Below are 24,717 nucleotides of genomic sequence, written 5' to 3'. Positions count from 1 at the left end.
ACAAATGTTATGGCTGATTCTCAGAGAATGATGTGACAATAACTCAGTGAGTCTTTATTTGTCGCATACGAGACTGTAAAAAAAAAAAAGGGACCCACACAATATTAAAACAGTTATGTGTGTGTGTATATATGTACATTTGACTTTAAAGCCAAGATTTACCTTTGCTGAGCAGCATTTAGGTCCAACTGGTCTTCAAGAGAGCAGAATATAACACTAACTAGCATTCTAATGCCCCACAACAAAACACAAGCCGAAATAAAAGAAGTTTACAATCGTCTTAGAATGTTTAAACTTCCCATTTTAATTACATGTATCAAAAGAGACCAGTGTTGCGTGAGAGTTGAGTCGTGGATGACTGAACTGGTTGTGTATAATCATTTGTCGTTACTCTTTGCACGCGTTTCCCCACCTGACTTGGTTCTGTTGTAGAAGCGCGTGTTGTTGGCGAAGGAGCTGAAAGGCTGTGAGCTGAACAAACTGTCACTCTCCAGATGCTGGCACATGTTCTCCAGGAACCGCAGCACGGACGATGCACTGGAGACAGAGGGCAGCTTCATGTAGCGGATACCGTGCTCCGACCGCACTGAGGGCAGACAGAGCACAATAGTTTCAAACACGCATGCACAGTGCATGGACAGCAGCTAAATAAAACAGCAGATGGTCCAGGGTTTTTGCACCCACAGTTTATAAACCCGCAGTGTTCGCCCCATCCCATCCCACACGGCGCTACGCCCTCCCGCCCAAGCCAAGCCTGCACAAATGAGCAAATTAAAACCCCTTTTCCCCACCCAACATCACCCGTCGCCGTCCCAATCCGGCCCCCCAAGGGAGACTCAATCCCAGAATCCCAAACCAGGTTAGACGCACATGTCACCTCTGATTAGAGACACAGTGCTCACGTCAGCTGCTGCCACAGGCACCATCTTTTAATCCCCCCCTCTCCTTTCTCTGCCTCTGGTAGGCGCGCGAACGCGCACACACACACACACACACACACACACACACACACACACACACACACACACACACACACACACACACACACACACACACACACACACACACACACACACACACACACACACACACACACACACACACACACACACACACACACACACCGTTGTGTGCACCAGCCAAGTTCACCTGGCCAACTGCCTATCCAGAACACACTGTGGTAAAAACTACAAATTGTCTGGCACGTTTTTATGTTTTTTTTAATTAAAGTGACTTTTAGTGTTTAGCTTTTTGGCTTAGTTACATGACAAGATGGACTCTCATGTCTACATAGCAAATATGAAGCGACCACCAGCAGAAGGACGTCATAAAATAAATAATGGGAACAACCCCCCCCCCCAGCATTCAACTGAGATGTGTCTCAAATCCAAATATTATTAGCGTGTTTACAGTTCCCTGTCAAAGCATCATTATTTGTTTTATTTAGACTACAGATTGAGAATATCCTGTGGTTTCCACTGTATTTACCTCTAATGACCTCCCCTCCAGAATGGGACTGGCCTTGTAGGAATGACAGCAGCACGGAGGGCTGGTATGTGCAGTCCACGCAGGCCTGGACGGCCTGCTGGAGCACTGGGTTGACCGGTGCTGGACCAAAGTGGTCTGGGAGCTGCTGCACTAGTTTCCGGTCAAGGTGGGGGCCATAGTCGCCGTGCTTGTTCACATAGACGCACACTGAAAAAAAAAACACAGACAAAATACATCAAGGAAAAAGGAAAGTCGACTTTATTTATTTATTTTTTTAGATCTTGTTTCAAAATAACTGTTAATAAAACGGACTGCGTGGATCTAGATTTTGTACAAAATGGCTGAAACTGGAAGAGAAAAAAGTATCTCGTTTGTAGTAATCAGACTATTGAGTGTTCGGTACATTATCGAAGACCTTTTGGCTTTTAAAATACTTTAATCTCTACAAGATCTGACAACTGGATTGAGGTAATTTAACCCATTCTCACTTAAATTTTCTCATGCTCCATAGAAAATGCCAGAAAATCTTCTTATCACTGCTAACTTTAGGTCTCTCCATACACAAGTGACATGTGGTATAAGTCTGGGCCACCAAAAGACAAGACGCAGACGTCTCCTGAAGCCATTGAATAGACTGGATGTTTCTCCTCACAATGACCTGGAGGGTGAACCGGTCCCTCGGGTTCACTCAATATCTGGCTGAATACATCCGTCTTTTACTTCCACTGTCTTTTCTTCTCATTGCCGGGGTAGCAACACAAGTGACCATATTTGGGAACATCTGCATTTGTTCCTGCTTATTTCAAACTAATAATTGTACCTGGATAATACATGATTAACTTGTAAACCCGAAGATTGAGATCGAGGCTGCGGCTGTTGAGTTTTGCCCGTTATGTTCTGACTCGGCGTCCTTTCCTGAAAGGTAAATTCGCTGTCTAATGCATTTATCTTTAAAATAAAATAAAAAAAATAGATAAATAAATAAAAATATTAACCCGAGCAAATCATTTTCACAATAAAACTGATGCAAGTTTTCAAATAACCAATGCTTTTAGTAAAGTTATTTTAAGCAGGGAATTGTGAAATGGGTGTGATTTTGGTCACTATAAAGCTATTCAACATATGTGATTATGTGTAAATGGGACACAATTTTAAAGTATTGAATATACTGTTAAATAACTCTCTATGGGTTGTGCCATTTTATTGAGAATAGTATATATAGTATGGGTTGTAAATCTTCCATACAGTTTTTGCTTGTTGTCGCCTAAATTACTTGGGGGTACATTATGAGGCAGTTAATGACATAACGCATTTGTATTATTTAAAAAAAGACAAAAATAATGTACAGTGACCTCAACCGTAACAATGTCTGGGACTCTTTTCTCTTTTACCAAAGACATTTGTGTGAGTTTATTCAGTGTAGATGTAGGATCAATATTACAAGAGCAGCTTTTGGTACCAAACCATTGAATATTTTGACAATTACTGGAGCATCTGTGCTGCTGGGAACAATGAACTCAAAATAGATCCACACACTTGCCTCTACCCATTTCTCACCACTGTTTTATTGTTGAGGTCTACAGAGAGTTCATTGGACGCCTGTCTATTATAATTATAGTTGCTCCAGGAGGCATCCAAATCATTATATTTCAGGTTTTAAAGATAATTTTAAAAAAATAAAAAATTCTAACTCAAGTTTCAAAGCAAATAATTTGAATACTTTTATTTTGGGGTGTAATAATGAAACAAATACCTTTAAAAACATGCTTAAACTGTGATGTTGCCACTATAGGTTACTGATTATAACCTGACAGGCAGAATTGCATTAGTACCAACAGTCTTTAATCAATTGTTGAATTTACCTGTGCAAACTACATTTGAGCTGTTGCTGAGGTTGTTGTCCACTGAGACATGGCCGCTGCTCAATCTGGTCTCTGGAGGTGGAGCTGTAACAGATGATGCCCCCAATGACTGCACCACACGAGGCTTCTTCTGAAAGGAAAGAAAACAAACGAATAAAACCCTTCTCATTAAATCTCAGTAACCCAAAAAAAGGCTACACATGAGCACTACTGCGGCACATCCAGCAGTTTGGAAAAGCAAAGTTGTTCCACAGAGTCGATTGTTTTCAATCATGAATTAACGGCCAGAAAAAAAATCTCTCTTTCCCGAAAAAGTCCACCTTTGACCGTGTCCCGACTCAATCCAAATAGTTTCTGCGGTAATACATAAAACAGAAAGGACCAGGGTCATTGGCCGACAACATAATAGATTGCAACTCTTGTGACATCTCACCTTGTTCTTGGGCTTGGGCCCTCGCTTCTTGTGTGGTCTGGGGGCCAGCGGGGTCTCAGAGCTCGTTCTGGCCGGACTCTGCGACGCTCCATTTAGTGCCGCTTGTGCTGCGGCGGCTTCGGCCGCTGCCTTCAACAGAGCGATCGTCTGGGATTTGGGACGACGACCTCGGACACCCTTGCGAACGGGGAGGGGTGGCAAGGGGTTAGGCAGTCGGTATGAGGTCTGCATGGAGGAGGAGGAGTTGTAAGAGGAGCGACGAGTAGCTGAGGTGGAAGAAATGGGAGCAAGGAGCGCACCGGGGAGAGTAACTGGGAGAGCGGGAAAACAAAAGAGAAGCAGGAAAAAAAATCAATACGTTTTATTTAGAAACAATTGATATCAGTTTAAAAAAAAAATAAAAAATACTCCTGGGGAGCAGATGCTTATATGACATTTATTTGGATGATAACATGATGGCTACTTCTCAGTGATTACATTTAATAATCTGAGCAAAAGGTTGACACATAGCGAATATTAATTACTTTAATTATACAGTCAGAAAGAGGCCACACAGTGGCGTTATTGTTGAGTGCTCTCGAAAACCTGTGGTTCGAGTCCAGAATGGGCTTGAGGGCCTTTCTGTGTGCAGTTTGTATGTTCTGAGTGGGTTATTCTGCAGGTACTCAGTCCAAAATCACTTATTTAAAGCCAATCAAATACAATAAATTGACTTCAGGGGTGAATGTGAGCTTGGGATTGTCTGTTCATCTCCGTTTGCCATGTTTAGGGCTGGTGACCTGAAGTTGGTTAAAGGGGGTTGACTATTGTATTAATAATATTGATACTGGGGATATATGTGCTTCATGTAAGAGAAATTGTCATATCAACCCTACTGTATATCTTTACTGTTCAAAATGGTATTCTTGAACGATGCATTTATTTAAATATGTGCATATAATTTGATTAGATATTGAAACTGTTCATATAAAAGTGATGTGGCAATCTGCATTATTCTTGAGGGTCAGTTTTGCTGTCGGTCCTTGAATCATGCAGTGAAAATTTGGGATGTGAAGACAAAAGACAAAGGTAAAAAATAAATAATTGAGTGGTCCTGCAGAGAGGATTTGTTTTGGATTTCTAGAGTCCTCTGAGATTGGCAGGTCTTTTGTGTTACGCCCCTCCCTAAACTGAAATCAGAGTCAAAAGTCACAGGCCCCAAGAGACCTGCCCGCGAGATGCTCAAACCTCGTGCCTCCAGCTACACAACAACAACAACTACAAATCTGACAAACGTGATCAAATGTAAAGTCATTTCTTTATACAAGAGCAGATGTTGGGTGTGACGGGGGGGGGGGGGAATTGTATCACAAACTATATTTTTGTTTATATTTCCTAGAAAACATAACATAATGGTCCAATCATACTCAGGAGGAATTAATTCATGAGGAAGGAACAACTATAACAACTTTAACTGCTGATTTGACACACGGATTTTTCTTTCGCTTTCGAGGAGAAAATACAAAAATAACCCATTTGTATATAAAGCGTATAAGAAGTAATTTGTGGTCTGGGCAGGTCTGTATTATAAAAAAAAACCCACAATATTTTAACTATGCTATATACGATGATTTACTGTATGTCTTAGATACAAGCTCCGAGAAATTTGAGCGATGCAGGGAAGCTTTACCTCAATATGTTTCTCAGTGAACGTAAATAAATGATATTTTCTAAACCTGACTTCAACATGAAAATGAGCTTTCTAACCGCCTCATAAACAATATGAAGTTGCTTAACCATATAACTTGATTATATATTGCTGTTATTGGCCCAAACCTTCCAAAAGAACATCTTGTCAGTGTAAGTTTAAACACTTTTAGTCTTTATTTGGTTGTTGATGTTTTGTTTGGGGCCACACAGTGGTGTAGTGGGTGCACACGTACCACGAGTGTGAGTCTGAATTGGGAGAATCTTTCTGTGTGGAGTTTGCATGTTTTACCGTGTGCATGCGGGAGTTTTTCCTGGGTAATCCTGTTTCCACAGCCTAAAAACAGGCATTTGAATCTAATTAGTCTCTAAATTGCAGCTACGTGTCAATGTGAGTGTGTGTGGTCATCAGTGCTTCTGTGTTCACCCTGGGATAAATGGCAATAGTTGGATAAAGCAGTATAGAGCAAGGATGTATGTTTTGTTAAGTTGTTTCTGTCAAATTGTAGAACTCCCTTAAGTGAATGAATATTGCTTTTCCAATCACCCTATGTGTTATAAAGTATTGCTTCTCAATCAATCAGCATAGTGATGTCAACATGCAGCAGCCTGAAAGGTTGACCAACAGGCGTCCCAGGTCCATCTAAAGATATAAGATTGTCAATACTGACAAAAAGAAAAGTCAGATCTCCACTTGATATCAACTGCAAAGTCACGTAACAACTATTGCCACAATGCAGATGATTACTAGCAGTTCTACGCAACCCTTTGGTGGATAGAGCTGTATAGGAACTAGATGTAAGTAGGTCAAATCTTTAATAATACAGGATAAACGGGCTATTCACTTTGAAAGTCAAATTATATTGCGAGGAGCTAGTTCAAATATACATGTTTTTCATCTGGTTCAGTTTTACTTATAAGCCGTTTACATTTATCAGCTCGTCATATCAGGATATTATTCTAATAGGCCAATAGATATATTTTAATGCCATTATTAGCAAGTAAGAAATATGGTTCTAATATCATAACGTGTTTCTAATATGGTGATAAAATTCCAATCAGCTTAGGGGTTAAGGAGACAAAGTGTGAGGAGCAGCAGTAGCTATTGTTGGGGAAAGGGGCAAAAACACAAAGCACAGGCACCAACACCCCCTTCCGTTTCCATTAGCTGGAGCATGACACCGCGATATGATCACATAATCATCACAGTAGATGTGCGAAAGAGAGAGGGCAAAATGAGAGACGACAAATAAAAGGGGGGGAAACGTGAAAGATAACCTTCTCCTATTTCGAAACAAGTGTAGAGTTTAGCTGGGGATGGGGGTGGGGGGGGGCTGGCTGTGAGTGCATGTGGAAGCTCTCAGGAGACCAAAGCTTTCATTAGAGCCTCCTTGACTGAAGCAATATGCAGCCACTATAGAGGGTGTACAGTATTCTCCGAGGGGCTCGCCGGGGCCCCCCGAAATCTGCGTAATTGGGAAACGAGTGAAAGTGGGCGTAGAATAGAGCGGTGTCTTGTTTCGGGTGGCGAGGGCACACCGGCTCGCCGGGAACGGTCGCGCAAAGCGTGTTTAACAGACGACGGTGCCAACCTGCACGCGCATTGATGCACTTATTCAAATCGAGCCGGTAAACCCTACAAAGGCAGATCAAAATTTGGACGCGGGGTACCAGCCAGTATCAGCAGGCTTTAATTCACCGTAGGAAAACTGAGTCGGGGGGCCCGCTCTGATCTTTCCCCGTTGTGCATAAAAAAAAAAAAAAATCCATTCACACTATGTGACAGCTACTAAAGCAACATGTAACACTGCAATGCTGGTGATTACTGTCATATTCTACCTCATATTAGTCTACCGTCACTCCATGTGACACAGACAGTGCTCTTCTTTTAAACCGCAGCTTTTAAAGACAACCTGCCTATGAATTACTTACGTGGAGACCTCATATGTGGTCTGATTCGGCCGGTTCCAGGTTTACAGTGAGCCTGTATGATGTTTACACTGACTGCGACTTCAAACAGTTTCAGGAAACTAATCCACGGCTCAACTGCAATGTGTAATTTAAAACCCCTTAACTCTGCACAGATTTAATGACTAGACCTCAATCGACAGGCTGCTTATAAAAAGACTTAAACAAACCAAAGCAGGCCACTTTATTGAAAGTTTAGCTGCTTATCAACAAATCACAAGCATTGTACACTCTGAAATTTAAGTACGATAAGACGGTAAAAGTGTTTTAAGCGTTTAATTCATTGTGCGACTAATTGAATGTTAGTGAATGGAGTGAGACAACTTTTCAAAGCTATCAGAGTACAAATAAATAGAAAATAGAGAAACAATTACCCTAATCACTGAATATTATAAAAAGAATGCTATATACTCTAACATATCTTCATAGAAATCCTTTGTTTTAATTAATTTTCATAACAATCAGTTTGACAAAAAATGCAATGAAAAAGATGTTCACACGTTTCTCAACCAACAATCACAAATAAGCATTTTTTAAACAAATAGTTTATGATGTATGCAGAACATTTAAGGTCGGTGGAGTAACGTTTCTTACATAAGAAAAAGCTGACCTTTGCAAAAAAATTTATCTGAACATGACTAGCATGTATACAGTGTAAGAAAACAGAGGCATATGGTACTAATCATGACTCTATAATTCCAAGTCGACCCATTGACCTGTGTAAGCCACAGCCGGAGGAAACATGTGCACGTCTGTGTGTGTGTGTGTGTGTGTGTGTGTGTGTGTGTGTGTGCATGTGTGGTGCACGCCTGGGAACGGCATCACCGAGTTAAGTGTGTCTGCAGCTGGGGGAGGGGCTCAACAGAGTTGCTTCTCATGTAATTACACACACACACACACACACACACACACACACACACACACACACACACACACACACACACACATACGCACGCGCATGAAGAGGAGCACCCCTCTAAAAAGCACCCACACCATCACACAAACTCGCAGAAGCTGTTGTTTAGAGTATTTAAAGCAGTAAAAAATGGCCGATTCAGGTGTGTGTGGCTTTAAGAAACAGGAGGACATTAAGTTACACAGCCTCGAGCTCTATAGAATAAACACAACACTGTTCTCCGGCAGACTTTCATCAAAATGCAAATGAGGAAAAAAAAACTACATCAGCTCTCGTCTTACTGTAACTTGTGTCGTTCAAAATGATTCCACAAGGAAGCTAAAATCAATATACAGATCTGTGCAATCTAGTTAGTTCTTTCCTGACCCTTTTGCAAACTAATTCCTGGTGCTTCACACTGAGAAACCCCCCCGCCCCCCCCCCCCCCCCCCCCCCCTCCCAAAAAACATGATCAAAACCACATGCAGCCCCAATCTCAATTACAGCCAACAAAACTGTTAAATCCTCCAGTTGAGTCACTGCGTCTGGCAACGGTCACTTGTCTCTTACAATGAATATGAATGAATGCAAGTCATTCAGAAAAGTCTTCATGCCAAACAAAGAAAACTGAAACAGCAGCTTTGACCATTTACACTCAACAAGGAGGCTGTTTCACGAGAGAGTCAACTTGTGAGACAACTTCCATCTCAAGTGGAGACGCTCACGTCTTTTTTGTTGTTCCCACATAGCAAAAATCTGTGGGAGATTTCTGGGAGAGTTATCTCAAGGTTTTGTGGGACTCGCTCTCTGGGAATCATAGAAAATCCGAGAGCAATAATGTAAAACACACTTTGAGAACTTTCTAATCTTGCAGTTTTCACAGTTTTAATGTTAGACTTTGAGTGAAAACATCTGTTTTCTGGAAAAATCTGTTTTGTACTAAAACGCTAACATACCACGACGACATAATACAGTGCTTTAAAGCACAACCACTACAAAATTATTACATATCATTACTTCTCATCACAAAGCACCATTTTAATCAAGAGCCCCACAGATGAACACAAACAAACGTGAACTTTCACAAAAACTTTGACTAATTCTCTACAAAATAACAAAAGGAAACAACCCCGTAGACGCAGTCAACTCACCAGGAAATCCCCACTGAAAAAGCAGAACTTCACTGCTACAGTTGTGCCTTGTGTTGCAGTAGCAGTAGTAAAAGCTACAGTCGAGGCAGCGGGTGGTGATGGTAGTAATAGTAGTAGTAGTAGTAGTAGTAGTAACAACAGAAGTCCCGACAGTTGCTTGTTTTCTTAGAAATGGCTTCCTCTTTCAGCTGTAGTTCATTTCCCTCTGGTCTGCTCTCGGCTCGTCTTAACTTTCTCTAATGCACTCCCCTAATCTGCACCTCATTGTCCACTTTCTGCGTCTCTATCAGCTGCTTTCTCGGTTGTCTCCGTGTGTGTCTCCCCTCTCTTTTCTCCCCGGCAGTAGCCCAAAACAAAGCCCACGCTGCTGCCGCCGCTTCTGCTGCTGCTGGTGGAAGGCGCCTGCAAAGCTTCCCTCCCAATGAATGAGCAGGAGGAGGGGAAGGAGAAGAGGGTGGGGTGTGGGGGGGGTATTAAATTTGCATAGGGGTTAGGGAGGCTAGCGTGAGGGAGGGAGGGTGGTAGAGAAGAGAGTGGCTGGGTGTGGTGGGGAGAATAGAGGGAGGGGAGTTGAGTCCTTTATTAATGTTATCTGTAGGCCATATCAACAGTCTACATCAGTCACCTGCCTCGAAGCAAAGCCTCTGGATGAAGGGGAGGGGAGGGGGGGAGCAAGCAGGGGTGGGAGAGAGGTTAACGGTAGGGCTCCCAGAGCAGATGGGGGGATGGGAAACAGAAAACAAGAAGAGTGTGGCAAGGGAGGTAAAAGGTTAAACTGGATCAGAAGAGTCCTGCTTGAAATGGGTGAAAAGGGGCAGACTCTTGGAGCTGGTGCACACATAGGCAAGCTTTCCTTTAACACAGACACACAAACACACTCTCACAAGCCAGGAGGAGGACCCCCCCCCCCAACAATGTAACCCTAGCCTATTCAGACATTCCTCGATGAAAGATGGCAAGGTCCAGCTTCAGGAAGCACGGGCGAAGTCAGATATCACCCTGCATGGAGAACAATGTGGTGCAGAGCAGCCAGAGGAAGTCCGCATGAGAAAAGTCCCCAACAAGACGTCTCTTACGGACAAACACAAGTACTCGGGCTGCAGATTCAAGCTAGAAAAAACAAAAATCACTATTATCTTTTGGAACAGAGTTTTTTTTTGTTGTTTTTTAAGGCGCTAGAGATGAGAGATATTCAACCCAATTCTTGCATTTTTAATGCATTTTGAAGTCTCTGCTTCTGAGAATCCCCACAGAGAACTTGCTTTGTTTTGTTGATAAGGGGGAAAATAACAAAGGGCTACAAATTTACAGCAAAAAGCTGCTAAAAATGTATGCGAATCAAAGCTTGCTTCAAGACTACTGTTGCAGAAAACAGATTCCTCACTAGGGTGGTTTCTGTAACTATTCAAAACAACGAAAGTCTTTGAGGTTACTCATCCAGCGTCAACTACAAGGTTGGAAAAAAGTATTATGTATACAAAATAAAACAAAGATATATGGATGTTGTCCGCCTGCTGAGTCAGAAACGTGCTGTGTGCATCGCTTAACAAGTCATCGTCTGCACTTTATTACAAAATAATACAAACATAAAGCAAACTCAAATAAGAAAACGACGGCAAAGAAATATGCTCAAAATAGCAGTGGGTTTTTCACGAGCAGAGGTAGAGGAGGACAATTGAGATGAAAACTAATTGGAAATTTCAAAGCGGAGTCTCTCGCTCTTTCTCTCACATGCGCAGCTAATTATCTGCTCATTAACACCTCAACCAAGCCCCACTTATTCACTTAATCACATACAAACATTGTACTTGTCTGATGATTTTAATCGCACACAAAGGTTACATTCCCCCCCAAATGATTAAACCTCGAAACCCTAAGTAAATTTCACAAAAACAAACGGTTCACGTCTAGAACACCAGAACACAACGTTTTCAAGTGAAAACGGAAAACTTTTGTGGGGTTTTGGGTGTCCATTTACATGACAACAGTGCGCGGAGCCACTGAAAACGCAACTTGAAAAATGAAAATGTTGTGCCTCTGTGTCTGTGGAAATTGGGGAAAATGAACATTTCGGAAATCCTGCTACTTGTCATGCACTCCACGGCCACAGTAAACAGTTCTTCTGCACACGTGTGTGTAGATGGACAACAACAACAATGGCGGCCTCCAGAGTGTCATGACTCCCAGTCTATATTGTCAAACCTGGGGATGGTTTGATGTGAAAATCCCAGTAGATCAGACCAGCCTCTCTGGAACCAACTACCATGCCACACTCAAAGTCACTAAAATCACCTTTCTTCCTCTTTCTCGTGTTCAATTTGAACTACGGCAGGTATTATTCACCGTGTGTGCATGCCTGAAGGCACCTGCACAGTGCAACTTTGGCTGTTTACGGACGGTGTTGGAAGTTCCAAACTCTTTGCACTGCACCACGACCAGCACGACACTCAACCGATTGTAAAAGAGGTGAAACACAAAAGAAATATTGAAAAAGCAGGCAATCTTCTAAAGCGGCAGCAGCAGAGACCCCGTCTGGGTTTTGTCGGAAAGTTTATTAAATAGATTAAGATTTTTGAAAGTATATAAATGTATGTCCATACATAGCCTTTTTAAAGCACTTTGATCTGAATTCTATCAAATAAAAAGTACTCTGCTTTAAAAACAGACAGCTCACAATAATTCACATTATTTATTGCTTGATTATCATATTGTATACCAAAGCTACAATGTGAAATGGAATTATAGCGCACTTGACTGAAGTCCAGTGACATTATAAATATAAATGAGGAAATGTGTGTGAATTATTTTAATGAGTGGGATGAGGAAAAAGAAGAAAGCGAATGAGTGTATTACGTGCATTAATATGTATTATGAAGATAAGGAAGGAAGAAAAGAGCAGAATATGAAAGGGAAGAAGGCCCAAGAGGAGAAAGCCGCAGAAAGAAGAGGTGAAGCAGGGGGGCATGGAGTGGTGGGAGGAGTATGGTTGGACGTCAATAAATTCAGATGAGATCAGGGCCACTGTGTCATAGAACATGGGTTGACTCTTCAGGGGGTCGATCAGACGATCCAAAGATTGATCCACTACTCTGTAGCATGCAGAGGCAATTTGGGTATCTATGGATGACGATAGGTGAACAAGACTCCCATCTGATTTGAATTACACCGTATCTAACAGGGAGATCTTTCAGCGTACGCTCAACATAACCTGATTCTGCTCATAGTCATTGAAGATAGATTTAGTTTTACAATTGCATTCATGTTCACATTTACAGCATGCTCGTGACATAAAGTTACAATGTTTTTATATCTAATATTAAAAAAGTAGAAATGGCACACAAGTGCAACTCACTAAAAAAACAGATAAAATAAAATTAGATTTTTGAGATGCCCCATGCAGCCAGCAAAGAAAGGAACAATTGGTTTTGGTGTTTCTGTGTAAACTTTAAACATTTTCTCTAACATCTCCTTTCCTCTGTCCTCCTCAGGGCGTCATCTTCTTCCAGGTTTTGAGATCTTCCCTTTTTAGGCAACGAAACACTCAGTCAAACATCAGCGTTTGTCTCTGCTGCCACCTAGTGGTGAAGGTTCTCATTATCATTCAATTGTATACCTACTCAACCTGTTAACTCACAACAGTCAGACAAACACAAAAGAACTGCTGGCCTGAGTCCCGCTTTTAAGATTTAAAACAATGCTGTTTGCAAGGTGATACACTGTCCCGTGGTGTGGTGTAATGAGGTACAACACATTTCAAGAAAACCTAAATTAATTTAAAAATGTACTTGAACATAAGTGCATTCTCTGAGTGAGGCCACTTTTATCAATGCTCACTACAAATATAGTAAAATGTTCAAAAGCCATGTCCTACAAATGCTATTTTGTAGTCGTCAACGTGGATGTCTTTTTATAAAATTGTGAGAGTTGAATTATGAGAGCTAATAATGACACTCGCTATTAATTGTGAAGCCCAAAGTGTTGGATTGTTCACTCACTAATAGGGAACGTGAGCTGCTGTGAGACAGGTTAGTTACGGATGAGGAGTAGTTGCAATAGTCATTGTGGTACAATCAAATGAATGAAATAAATACAAACAGCCAGTATAATCACACAGTCATATAAACCCATGGAGTAGAAAACCTAGTATTCAATTATTGTAAACGTGTCACTGAGACAAATTTGAATTGTGAGACGAGCGTTCATGCCAAACTAAAAGAGTGACATTTACAAACGTCTAAGGCTATAAAAAAACAACTAAATCAAAAAGCCTCTATGTAGAATAGAGATATGGTTTTTAATGCCTATAACTTGCATAGTCATTAACATTAATATGTTAGGATATGAAACAATATGAAGTAGTCTGACATTTAACGAAAAATGTCAGTTTGATTTGAGACAATGCAAATGAAGCCCAATGTTCTCTTAACTCTTTCTTCATTTTGCACTCTTTTTTAGTCCCGTACCCGCTCTCATTTTGCCATGTTGTAATTGTGAATAAGAATATTTTCTCAATGACTTGCTCGTTGGCAAAAAAAAGGTAAAAAATAACTGAGTTGAACTCATCAAGCACTACTTTCCACACCCTGGGGTCCGTCACAGAGACCACCTGCTCCATGAAAAGTGCGACAAGGAAACAACAAGAGTTGCACTCACAGAAGTTTCCGGGTGGCTGTAGGCTGTGTTTGGTCAGTGCACACCAGCCCACGGGGAAGATGTCTCTGGAGTCGAAGGGGCACCAGTAGTCGAAGGCGCCCCGCCAGCCATCAAACATGACAAATATCTCCTGACCTCTGACCTCTCCCACTGTGGCCGGACAGATCAGGTAGGGGTTCTTCCTGTCCACCGCCTCAAGCTTCATACCAGGCTGGAAGTAGTTTTTGGCAGGACTGGCTGGTTCCTAGACACACACACACACACACACACACACACACACACACACACACACACACACACACACACACACACACACACACACACACACACACACACACACACACACACACACACACACACACACACACACACACACACACACACACGAAGAGGTCTAAGTAGGACATTACAAATAAATACATTACTGTGATCAAGTTATATTTAGGTTATATTTTAACCTTTTAATCTGTATGTTAGTCGCAAAAAAAAAAGGTTTTGTTGAGAGAAGAAAGTCCTGCTTTATACATAATTTTCTTTTTACTCCAAAACTTCAAACAACTTATATTTTAATCGGGTAAAGTACAAGTTAAGCCTGTACAAATATTCAATACAATTTCCACAGATAATTAAATACTGTACTTGTGGCAAGCAGCAAACCCTCTGGAGGAGTTGGATGTGATAAACTCTGAATTTCATAATGGGATTAAGAAGGATAAAAATCTTCTGGATATGATAATGTGCACTGCATTTATGATTTGTTTCCCGATAATTCATCCTGCAGGTACACACTCTTCAGTAACGTCTGAGCTGTGAGTAGCTCATTGCAGTTACCGCATCAATAAATAGGAAGAATAGGAAGTATAACTACAAAATATTTCTAAAGGTTTTCATCCATCAATTGCCATACTTTCTTATTATTTTGTATTTAAGATAATGGTAATTGCTTATTTTCCTAAATCGAGGTAGTTTCAAGCTGTCGTCACCTTCTTAAAAGCAGAAGCCGGAGCCATCTCAGCACCGCTGAGCGTCCGCAGGAGGAACATGGGCCATGAGGAGGCATTCATCCTGAAACCTGTTCACAAAATGAAAACAGTTTAAACTGACACATTATCTTTTGTTAGTCAGAACGAAACCTCATGTTAATAGTGTTTCTTTAATGTTACGTTTGCTTCAGTGAGTTACAGTACTTTGTTACATTTTTAGATTCACTATAATTTTTGGTGGGACTACATTGTACTTTATTGTTCTCTCACCAGAATATATTTGACATGTTTCCCCAGAAAAAGCCAGATTGGGAATATTTGTGAATTGATTGAAGTTGTAAATCCAATTTCCGGTTATTTCGCACGTTTGCCCATTGTCTCATGTAAGCAATTTGCAACATGTTTGAATATAAAAATGTTACATCAATCTTAGTAAAACTGACACTTTTGTAGCTACTTTATATCAAGTTACTTAAATGTGCATCTATAAACAATGTTGCATAAATCAATGTCACAAACTGTAGTATCATTGGCTCTCGCAGGACCCATCAAAAGCCTCAGGATCCAAAACACAGGTGACACTCTGAAGTACAAACATTAACTAGAAAGTTTGTGTGTGTCTGCCGCTTGCTGCCAACAATTAAGTACCAATAGAAGTTAAAAAGGATCATTTTCACCCAAGTCCTATTAGCTTTGGATGGGAATTCTTTTTTAGTTTTTTGCAATTTTATCGGAAATGATGAGCTGAATAATTAACAAAAGTCATAGCAGACTATTCCTAAGTTGTCCGCATGTTTTGATGTGCTTTTTGTCCTTCAGAAGAAAAAGATTAAAACTAAACAAGCGGCTAGAATAATAATGTTTGTGCATTGGATCTTAAAGAGGCAGGCACAGAGACATAGGGAGTCCAGGCTGTGTGGAGGTTGTGTTCTCCATTTGCATGTGTTGGGTTTTCTCCATGTCCTCAGGGTTTGTCAGACACTCCAAAGATACATGTTTGAGGTGAGATTGCACAAGTTTTGTCAAAATTATCATTTAAAAAAGGCGTCCATGCGCTCCTCCCAGAGTTCCAGAATGATTCTGACACAACGATCATATCTGGTCGAAGCCGTGTCGACGTTATGTTCGCGGGGAACCTCAGCTGTTTTCCAAGGTCCAGTTCCAGTTGCCAGTCGGTGATAAGTTGTGTCGCCACTCCAGTGTGAGGCAAACAGCCGGGCACTCCAAGGATCCCACCCTCCCGGACGGAGTCCCCAATGTGGCTGTGGCTTCACAAGGAACTGCTCGTTTTTGAGACAACCGGCTGAAGTTCCTGGATTGCACTACTTTGGGGTTCCACACACCCTCAGCACACTTCCACTGGTCTGTGGCTCTTCCCCTGCACCAGATCACCCTCAAGATCTTGAGGCAAAGGTGGCGAAGACGTTGTGGGCAGCGCTTGTACACCTGGGGCTGAAGCTGTCTGGTTCCCTCACCACCTCCTGAACCTCTGTCCAGCTGGGCCCTCTGTGGCTCAAGCTCCTGGTCTCTCCGTGGGTCACTCACGGTGTTATGCAGGACGGCGTTTGCATCCTCAACTGAGCACATGAGGTTTCCGGTACGCGTGTCCCTCAGTAGCTTCTTTGTAACGGGGAAAGTTTTGGAGATAAAAGCAGCGCCACTCGGTGTCGGTGCCACTCTGCCCTGTGCAGCGTCATGGGCTTTCGCTTTAGGATGATGGAGTACGCTGCAGTACGTTCCCCTGCTCCCTGCACTTTATCCTGGCCGGGTCTATACATAAAATGTCTGTAGAAGATTTCTTTGGTATGATACTTCCTGTTTGGTAGCTGTGTGACAGTAAACTGCCCATAAAGTGAACCAACACATACGGTAAGTTGCATTAAAATTCTTCCAAATTAATTAAGAGTTAAAGATACACATATATATATATATATATACATACATACATATAAATATACATACACACACACACACACACACACACACACACACACACACACACACACACACACACACACACACACACATATATATATAAATATACATACATATATGAAGATACATTTACCTTGATGTTGTTTTGAGTTTTGACTTAATAGAGTAGATGTGTTATTCAGGAAATCAGGCTGGAAGAAACTCACCCAGCGGCGGCTGCAGCATGTCGCCGTTCCTCTCGCAGGTTCCTATCGGCTGGATGTCTGACGAGTCAATGAGTCGCCAGAAATCATTAGTGTTGTCGCTGCCGTCCAGACGCAGCCGCAGGCGGGTACCCATCATGCCCATAACCGTGGCAATGCACACCGAGTTGGAGTTGCGAGGATCCCGCGCCTCGAGTTTCATGCCCGCTTTGAAATCATTGGAGGGCGGGATTCTGGACTGGAGACGGAGACAAAGAGACCTTCAGTCATCTGAACGGCTTGTTTAAAGAGCCGGTACGAAAGCATGACACATTTTGAGAAAAATGAAAGGTCAAGGTCTGTTGTCTCAGAGCGAAGTTCACTTGCCGTACGCCTGTTCTTCATTTGGCTTCAAATTCAATATTGACAATTAAATTCAAATTGATTTTCATGTGTCTCCTTGAAGTACCATTTCACCCAATATCAGCGGAGCTTCAGCCTCTACAACTCTAGAATGGATAAAGTGCGGAAAAAGGGTGAATGGATGGAATCCAACAGAATTATCCTCAAAATAATTCCATTGAGTCACTGGTGATTAACTTTATAGAAGTATATAGATCTTTTGGTGATGCTCACCTTAGCGCTGCCTATCAATGGAAATCAGAAGACAAATGGAACAAGTCCGTCGTGCTAACTGATGATCACAAACTACAAAGTCAATCAAACTAGTGACAATAGTGTGTTTGGTTGGTTATTTCTTTGTTGTGTGAGATGTTAAGTCTTTTATACTTTTATAATAGTGACACGTGCATTTGTGGGATGAACAGCAGCGCTCAGTGTGGATTGCAGCATGAAATCTTTACCAAGTCTAACAAGAGCCATGAAGCTTTTTTTCTGCTTCCGACAATCAGGGGGATTGGTCGGCACCTCTGGATACAGTCAGATATCAAGAGACTCTGCAACGTGTGGGGAACCCGTACGTCCACAGTCTGTGACCGAAATCTATCTTCAAAGACGAGAATATTCATAGAAAATTTATAAATATCATTACTTTTGTGCAATATTTATTTTGTGCCTATTTATAGCGTCAGAGTCATTCATTTCTAATACAAAAATATGTTTCCTCTTTGAGCAGATAGATGTGTGTTAGATAAAAGTACCCACAGATAAAACTCCATAGTTGTGTATTCACGATTTTAGCAATTACATACAATTGGTAATTTGGAATCAATATCCCAAGAGCAAGACTTGGATGATAAAGATTTTTTTGGGACAATATTATGTCGACGGAAAGACTGAAGCAACTGATGTGAAGAGAAATGAATAATGTGAGAAATGCATGATATTTTTCATCTACCTGTTTGAAGCAGGTCGGTGACGCCGCAGTGGAGGACGTCTCCCTCAGATAATCCTCCCAGCTGAACGGTTCTACAAACAAAACACATCAGAAGTCGCGTGCTGATCCAGTGAGGACAATTTATCCACACAGGTTTTGTTAAGGAATATTTCAAGATCAATGTTTTTTCTGTCTTTCAAGTAAAAAAAATAATTTAAAAAAATCACTTGGAAACTGTGAAATGGACTGCAATGACTTTGTTTTTCACAACTTATAGTAAAATTATAAATTTTCATGGGACGTCTAAGAAAAGTGTTCACAATCCTGTCATATCGTCACAACAACCACGAGGTACTCGCGTCAAATAAAAAATATTCTAGCAGTGGCAAGGTACTCCATAAAGGGTTATTGTATTGATGCATATAGCAATGCTCGTGTACATAAATATTAAGGAATTAAAACAGCTATTAATACAATATGTCCATATACTCGGTCGGTGATGAGAGTGAGGAGTGGCAGGGCAGAGATCTGAATAACCAACCATTGGATTTATCGAGGGCAGAACCCGCTGTGATGCTGCTTCGTCTCTCCTTCTTCTCCTCTTTTTGATCTGGAATCAAAACAGTGATTGAACCGCCCATCAGAGTTCACAAGCTTTTGATATGCAGACTTTAATTATGGCAAAGATGAAGGTATAAAATATGCATTTGTTATAGCTGACAATAGAAAAAAAAAGTCTGAAGACTATGAAAAAAAAATGAAAATTTGAATGACGCATTTAAAAAAGATGTGCTGAACATTTAAAAAAAAAAAAAATACACAATCTTTTTCATGTTTGAGCTGTAATCAAATCGGTGCTGAAGCAGAGCGCCACAGTGACGGGATGAACAGGGAAACAGCGGCGAGCCGGCGAACCTCTGTGTGGCGTTCGACCCATGATGACTGTGCTGCTGCAGGTGAAGTCAGACAGGCCGTTACCTGAACACAGTGAAGAGAAAACCAGGTGTAAAATTACGAGAAACTGTGTTTTTGCATGATTCATCAAAGCAATTGAATTATCACAAACTGCACACGCCAAGGATTAAAAGCTTGTACGCAAAAGTACCAACACGATTACAAGGTTTCGAGCCAGTATGTATTTTTGATTTGTTCTATGTTCGTTGAAATGAGCTTTACAGTCACATAGCACTGGGCGATCCCCCCCCCCCCCCCCCAAAAAAAATCTAGGATTTTTTTAAGAAAAATTTGAGTTTAGATTGGATTTTCAAATTTCTTTCTCAATGCACATAAAAATGACTGCAGACATCAGATAGACTGTCAAAAGTGCCGCTTTATTGCTGTGATTGTCCTCAGAGAATTTGCACAATAAAAATCTTTCTTAGTTACAAGTTCAATAAATCGATTTGTTGCCCAGCTTTACAATCACATACATGCCGCTAACATGTAATCTGTGCTCTCGCTGTCCTGTTATCTGTCTGTGCCTTGCTACCTCCTTCAAGCCTGGGCAGTGTGATTATCTGACATTCAGATGTCAACTTGCGTGCCCTATACTTTCTCTCTTACTATCCACTAACACCAACCAGTACAGCAGAAAAGATAACGCCTCTCTCCTGGTGAAAAGCTATTTCCCTCCCCCCTCGATGGCTATGTTGAAATGATGGCAACACTATAATGCTTCACAAATGTAGAGCACAGAAACTTGGGATCGTGCAATCACATTTTAATATGCTTCTTTTAACCCCCAGTGTTTTCACTGTCCTTCAATAATTTAGCGTGACATTTTATATCTTTAGTCTCTTTTGTTTCTTCTACTTTGTTGTCATGATAGTGTCCTTGCTCCGGGTATCCACATGGATTAAACTTCCCACTTCCCTCAGACCTCTGTAGCACTTCTCTCACCACCAACAAATCCCATGAAAAGACCAAAAACCAAAAATAACTTGTTTCTAATAACAAGACGCACCTGTGTCACAGACACTTGTGAGTCATAGTTATTTTCCAGACGAGCTTTAAGAGCGCAGTCGCACAAGGTGACATGTTTATTCATCACCACCGAGACACAATGAGTCTTCCATCTCGATGGCAAAGCGAAACCAAATTGAAAATAGTCCTTCGTAAACCCGCGACTGGCATCTCTTTGAGTGAGGTTTGCTGAAACCTGCAGCATGTGACTGGTAAATAATAAATCAGTGAAGTGTTGCCGCCTATTGTGTGCAGCAGGAACAAATGGGCTCGCAGGACAGAGCTACTGGCTTATGGAGGCACAGACATTAACATGTTCTGCTTTTGTCTTTCTACGATTCAGTAAAATCTCACAACCTGAATATTAGAGCTCTTCATTCTGTTATTAGAAATAGAAGGCAAACACGAGTCTGAATGCATGCTCCTAGTGTCTATAATAAATCAATGATCATTAAAAATAACACACCATAGAAGCAAAAGAAGCATTCAATCTTTCTAAATACATCTAACCATGTTGATTTTTATATTGATTTTCCCATTTATAAAATCTACCAACCTGTAAGCCCTTTTTGTATGATAAACAAGTCCATATAAACTCCTCTGCCTAAATGTCTCAGCTTGCAGCTTCACTGCATCACGCCATTAAACCGAATGCATTCAAGCAATTATTTATATAATGGAGTCGTTACCTCGGTGTGTAAGCTGAAAGTCTGTCCCAAAAATTCAGATCAGGTCTACAAAACCCATCAGTATACTCCCACTCCCTGTGAAGTCTATGCATGCTGCCAGCTCCCAAAAAAAAACATTAATCCATTACAACAAAAATAGCAATCCAATCCAAATTAAACCCAGAAATCGAAAGTTTAAAAGCTTTCCAGAAGCTGCGACGCACAATGTCTCTTTTCCTTTCCGAGCATCTGCAATGTATTGTGGCTGGCCCTCCCTCTGAAGACCCCTCTGTCTCTGCGATGAATCCCATTGAGTCAGAAGAAGCCATAAAGATTCCAAGCTGCCATAAAAAGCCATTAAGACGTGTGGACGTGGGACGTCTGCAGGCCGACATGAAAAGGATTCCTGCTCTGCTCCTTGCTCTCCTCCAGACCGGCTCAGTGTTTGCGCCAAGTCTGTCCACCTCACTTAAGAGGGTCAGACAAAACTGCCCTACAGACCAGGAAGCACTTAAGTTTTACAGCCTCCATTTCCACTAAGGCGACCACTGATCGAGGATTAGTCTAATGTTCATAAACCTGAGCAGTGAGAAGATGTGAAAAATGGCCCGAGACCTGGTTTCATGAAAACTTGGAATTCTCATTCTGCATGAGTCGTCAATTAGAAATTCTTATATTTGTTTAAAACTTGAATCTAATTTCTATTTCATTTTTTAGCGGAAGTATGCAAAAATCAATCTATTCAGACGTCTTAATTTTGCCTTTTAATTTAATCCTCTTGAAAATAGTGATTTCTTTTTTTTGGGGTGTTATTTTTATACATTTTTACCTAAAGTTACCTGAAAATGACATTCACATGTTGATAAAATATTGGGAATGTAAACAAAAAAAAACAAGCTCAGCTCCCAGAGACACAGGTAATGACTCAGATCAAAAGATACTGTCACAAAAGGTACTGTTTTCTATGTTTCCTGTTTCATTTTGAAGTTTCAGGCTCCCTGATTTCCCTTCCTCGTGTCTGATTGCCATACCCTGCCCTGATGTGTTTCACCTGTACCTCAATGTGTGATTGACTTTACCAAGTGACAGCAGTGTATTACTGGCTTGAGTTCTGCGTCTTGTTGTCAGTTCTTCTGTGGTCGTGACTGCCTTTTCTTTGTCTTGCTATATTCAAAGCAAGGTAATAAAAGGAGCGCTTGCCTCGACACCTGCTTTGTCCATATTTTTTGAGGCCTTCCTCCACTTGTGACAAATACATAACAATAAAACAAACGATTCCAATTGGAAAGTAAAAGTCCGTCAATGTGGAGCTTCTACATGATAAACACCGTAAAATATCAGTGATAAACGTTCAGTGTCTCTTTTCTTCACAGTTTGGTTTGTTCAACCTGCAAGCAGGAAACTGTCATTTCAAGGTATAGGGAAAAAAATCTATTTTTAAATATCACTCAAACATATCATTTATATATTTATATTCCTTTTTAATTAGTGAGTACCAATCAACATCATGCCTTTTTCCCAAAAAATTTTATGTGATCACGTTGATTTCTTTTCTATCATGCACACAAAGACAAATGCTTACATACGATTTAAGGGTATACATTTAAAAAGTTAAAATATGTTTATAATAACACAAAAAAGCTCCTTTAAAAAAAGAAAGATTAACTAAATTTTGACTGGAATCAATGACATGAAAACTAAATATTAAATTGTAAACAAAACTTAAAACTAAGTTTACTTTGTGTTTGCACTAGAGAAAAGTGCAATCAAATTAATCGATTTTATTCACAAAAGCTGTAGATTTTTGGTTGATTGAACAAAATTTTTTCACATATTACGCCAGTATTTTTTTTCTATCAAATGTTTGATAGTTTAGGTAATGAAATACCACAAATGTTGAGAAATACCCCCTAAACTTCTTGTGAATGTTCTATCAAGCTGTACTACACTACTAACAAAAAAAGGAAATATATCCATCTTACTATATGAGATTAAAAATCAAGGAGTTGCAATTAATTCATTAAAAAGCAGTTTTTTCTCAAAATGTCACATATCTGAGGAAGCTCTATACAATATGAGTACTTTTCAACATAAATTAAAGAGGGAGATTCATAAAGATTTCAAATGTGTACAGCTTCAACATTTTATATCTATATATGTATATGTATCTCAATTCTAGAGTCTGATGTTTAAATACTTTAAGTTGTTAAACTGTAGAGAAAAACCATCCATGTGAATTACATTTGTTGAAAAGTATTAAACTGACCAAAATGCTCACAATTGCTGATTTTCAGCAAAATAAATAAATAAATAAATAAAAGAAATTCCCTTAACTGCATCCATATCCTAGTGGTTTGACAGTAGCATTTAAAAATTTTTAATCAATTAAAAACCAAATGGATTAATCATTAATTCTGTAAAAAAAAGAAAAGTATTCAAACCATGTGGTCATTCTTAAAAAGTATTGATAAGATGTACTTCTTTTTTTTTTTTTGTAAAATCCGTGTAACCAAAGCTGTAGCAAATGTATACAAAGAAAACGCAAAACTACTCTTTCTGCATGAAGCCTCTTCTCACTGACTGTACATTGATTTCTAAATCCTGATATGCCATCTAAGCAGCTGTTGGGCATTCATTCTGTTTTTTCTGTCCAACAGTTCGATCTGTAAATATGTCACATTTCAAAAAATCATGACCATTTAAAGATGCCAGCACGTCATTCTGTGGTGATATTTTATTCTTGGGTGTACGGCGCTCTAAACCACATTTTTATGACATGTCTACCATGTAATGCATATGGGACACAATTCTATCACTATTTATTGAATCTGTAAATTCAAACTGTGTTCCGTTATTCCCACTGAGACGTGTGAATCCACAGAGTAATATATGTAGTGTAATCTACAGAAGTAAACAAGTACACAGCATAACTACACGGAATGTATTGGAGTAATAGTCCAAAATATTATACTTGAGCTGCTTTGTGGCTTGTGAGATAGTCACACAAAAAAAACTTTTTCAACCTAATTCTTCAAGTTTTGTTGAACTAAATGTTTGTAAGGCAGAAATCATAAAACAAACACTTTCATTCTATTCAATTCATTTGCAGGTATTCAGCTAGTTCTTATTGTAAAATACAGCTCTAGTTCTTATTCATTGTTAAATAGTTAAACTTTGGATATCTGATAGATAAGATGAAACTGTTGCTGCCCCTCATTATAATCACTTACCCAACCCTGCAGGAATAAATCAATTTGAGTAAAATGTAACCCTCCATCATCTATCTTGTGCATGGCAATTCAATACATTTTAATAAAGGATTACACACTATCGTACCACTTTCCTAAAACTATATAATGCATCAGTTACACACCAAAATATGGCTATTGTTTGAAAAACTGCTGCACCTTCCTCAATGTTTAATCATGTTTTAAATTACTCCCATGCATTAAACAATTATTCATTGAGGAAATAGAAGAAATGCGGAAGTAGTGCTCAAATGCCTGATACTAGGA

The 24,717-nt window shown here is 40.2% G+C and overlaps 1 protein-coding gene across 5 annotated transcripts in view; it reads right to left on the bottom strand.

Moving 5' to 3' along the window:
• scml2 (Scm polycomb group protein like 2) overlaps nucleotides 1-24,717 on the bottom strand; it is a 30,288-nt gene that overhangs the window by 4,204 nt on the left and 1,367 nt on the right. For 4 of the 5 annotated variants that reach the window (XM_080489142.1, XM_080489140.1, XM_080489139.1 and 1 more), the window contains 10 exons: nucleotides 19,488-19,550; nucleotides 19,114-19,182; nucleotides 18,594-18,664; nucleotides 17,261-17,495; nucleotides 15,120-15,208; nucleotides 14,137-14,380; nucleotides 3,784-4,094; nucleotides 3,351-3,480; nucleotides 1,489-1,695; nucleotides 413-586 (listed from right to left, as the gene is read on the bottom strand). In XM_080489142.1, coding sequence (XP_080345268.1) covers nucleotides 413-586; nucleotides 1,489-1,695; nucleotides 3,351-3,480; nucleotides 3,784-4,094; nucleotides 14,137-14,380; nucleotides 15,120-15,208; nucleotides 17,261-17,495; nucleotides 18,594-18,664; nucleotides 19,114-19,182; nucleotides 19,488-19,509 — 1,552 coding nt within the window. In that variant the 5' untranslated portion in view covers nucleotides 19,510-19,550. The remainder of the gene's footprint in view (nucleotides 1-412; nucleotides 587-1,488; nucleotides 1,696-3,350; nucleotides 3,481-3,783; nucleotides 4,095-14,136; nucleotides 14,381-15,119; nucleotides 15,209-17,260; nucleotides 17,496-18,593; nucleotides 18,665-19,113; nucleotides 19,183-19,487; nucleotides 19,551-24,717) is intronic. The other variant, XM_080489143.1, reaches the window with a different exon arrangement.

Source organism: Lipophrys pholis (assembly GCF_963383615.2).
Source record: "Lipophrys pholis genome assembly, chromosome: 2".
In the NCBI taxonomy this organism is placed as follows: domain Eukaryota; kingdom Metazoa; phylum Chordata; class Actinopteri; order Blenniiformes; family Blenniidae; genus Lipophrys; species Lipophrys pholis.
Note: the sequence above shows the minus strand (reverse complement) of the source record. Positions and strands in the feature narration are given on the sequence as shown.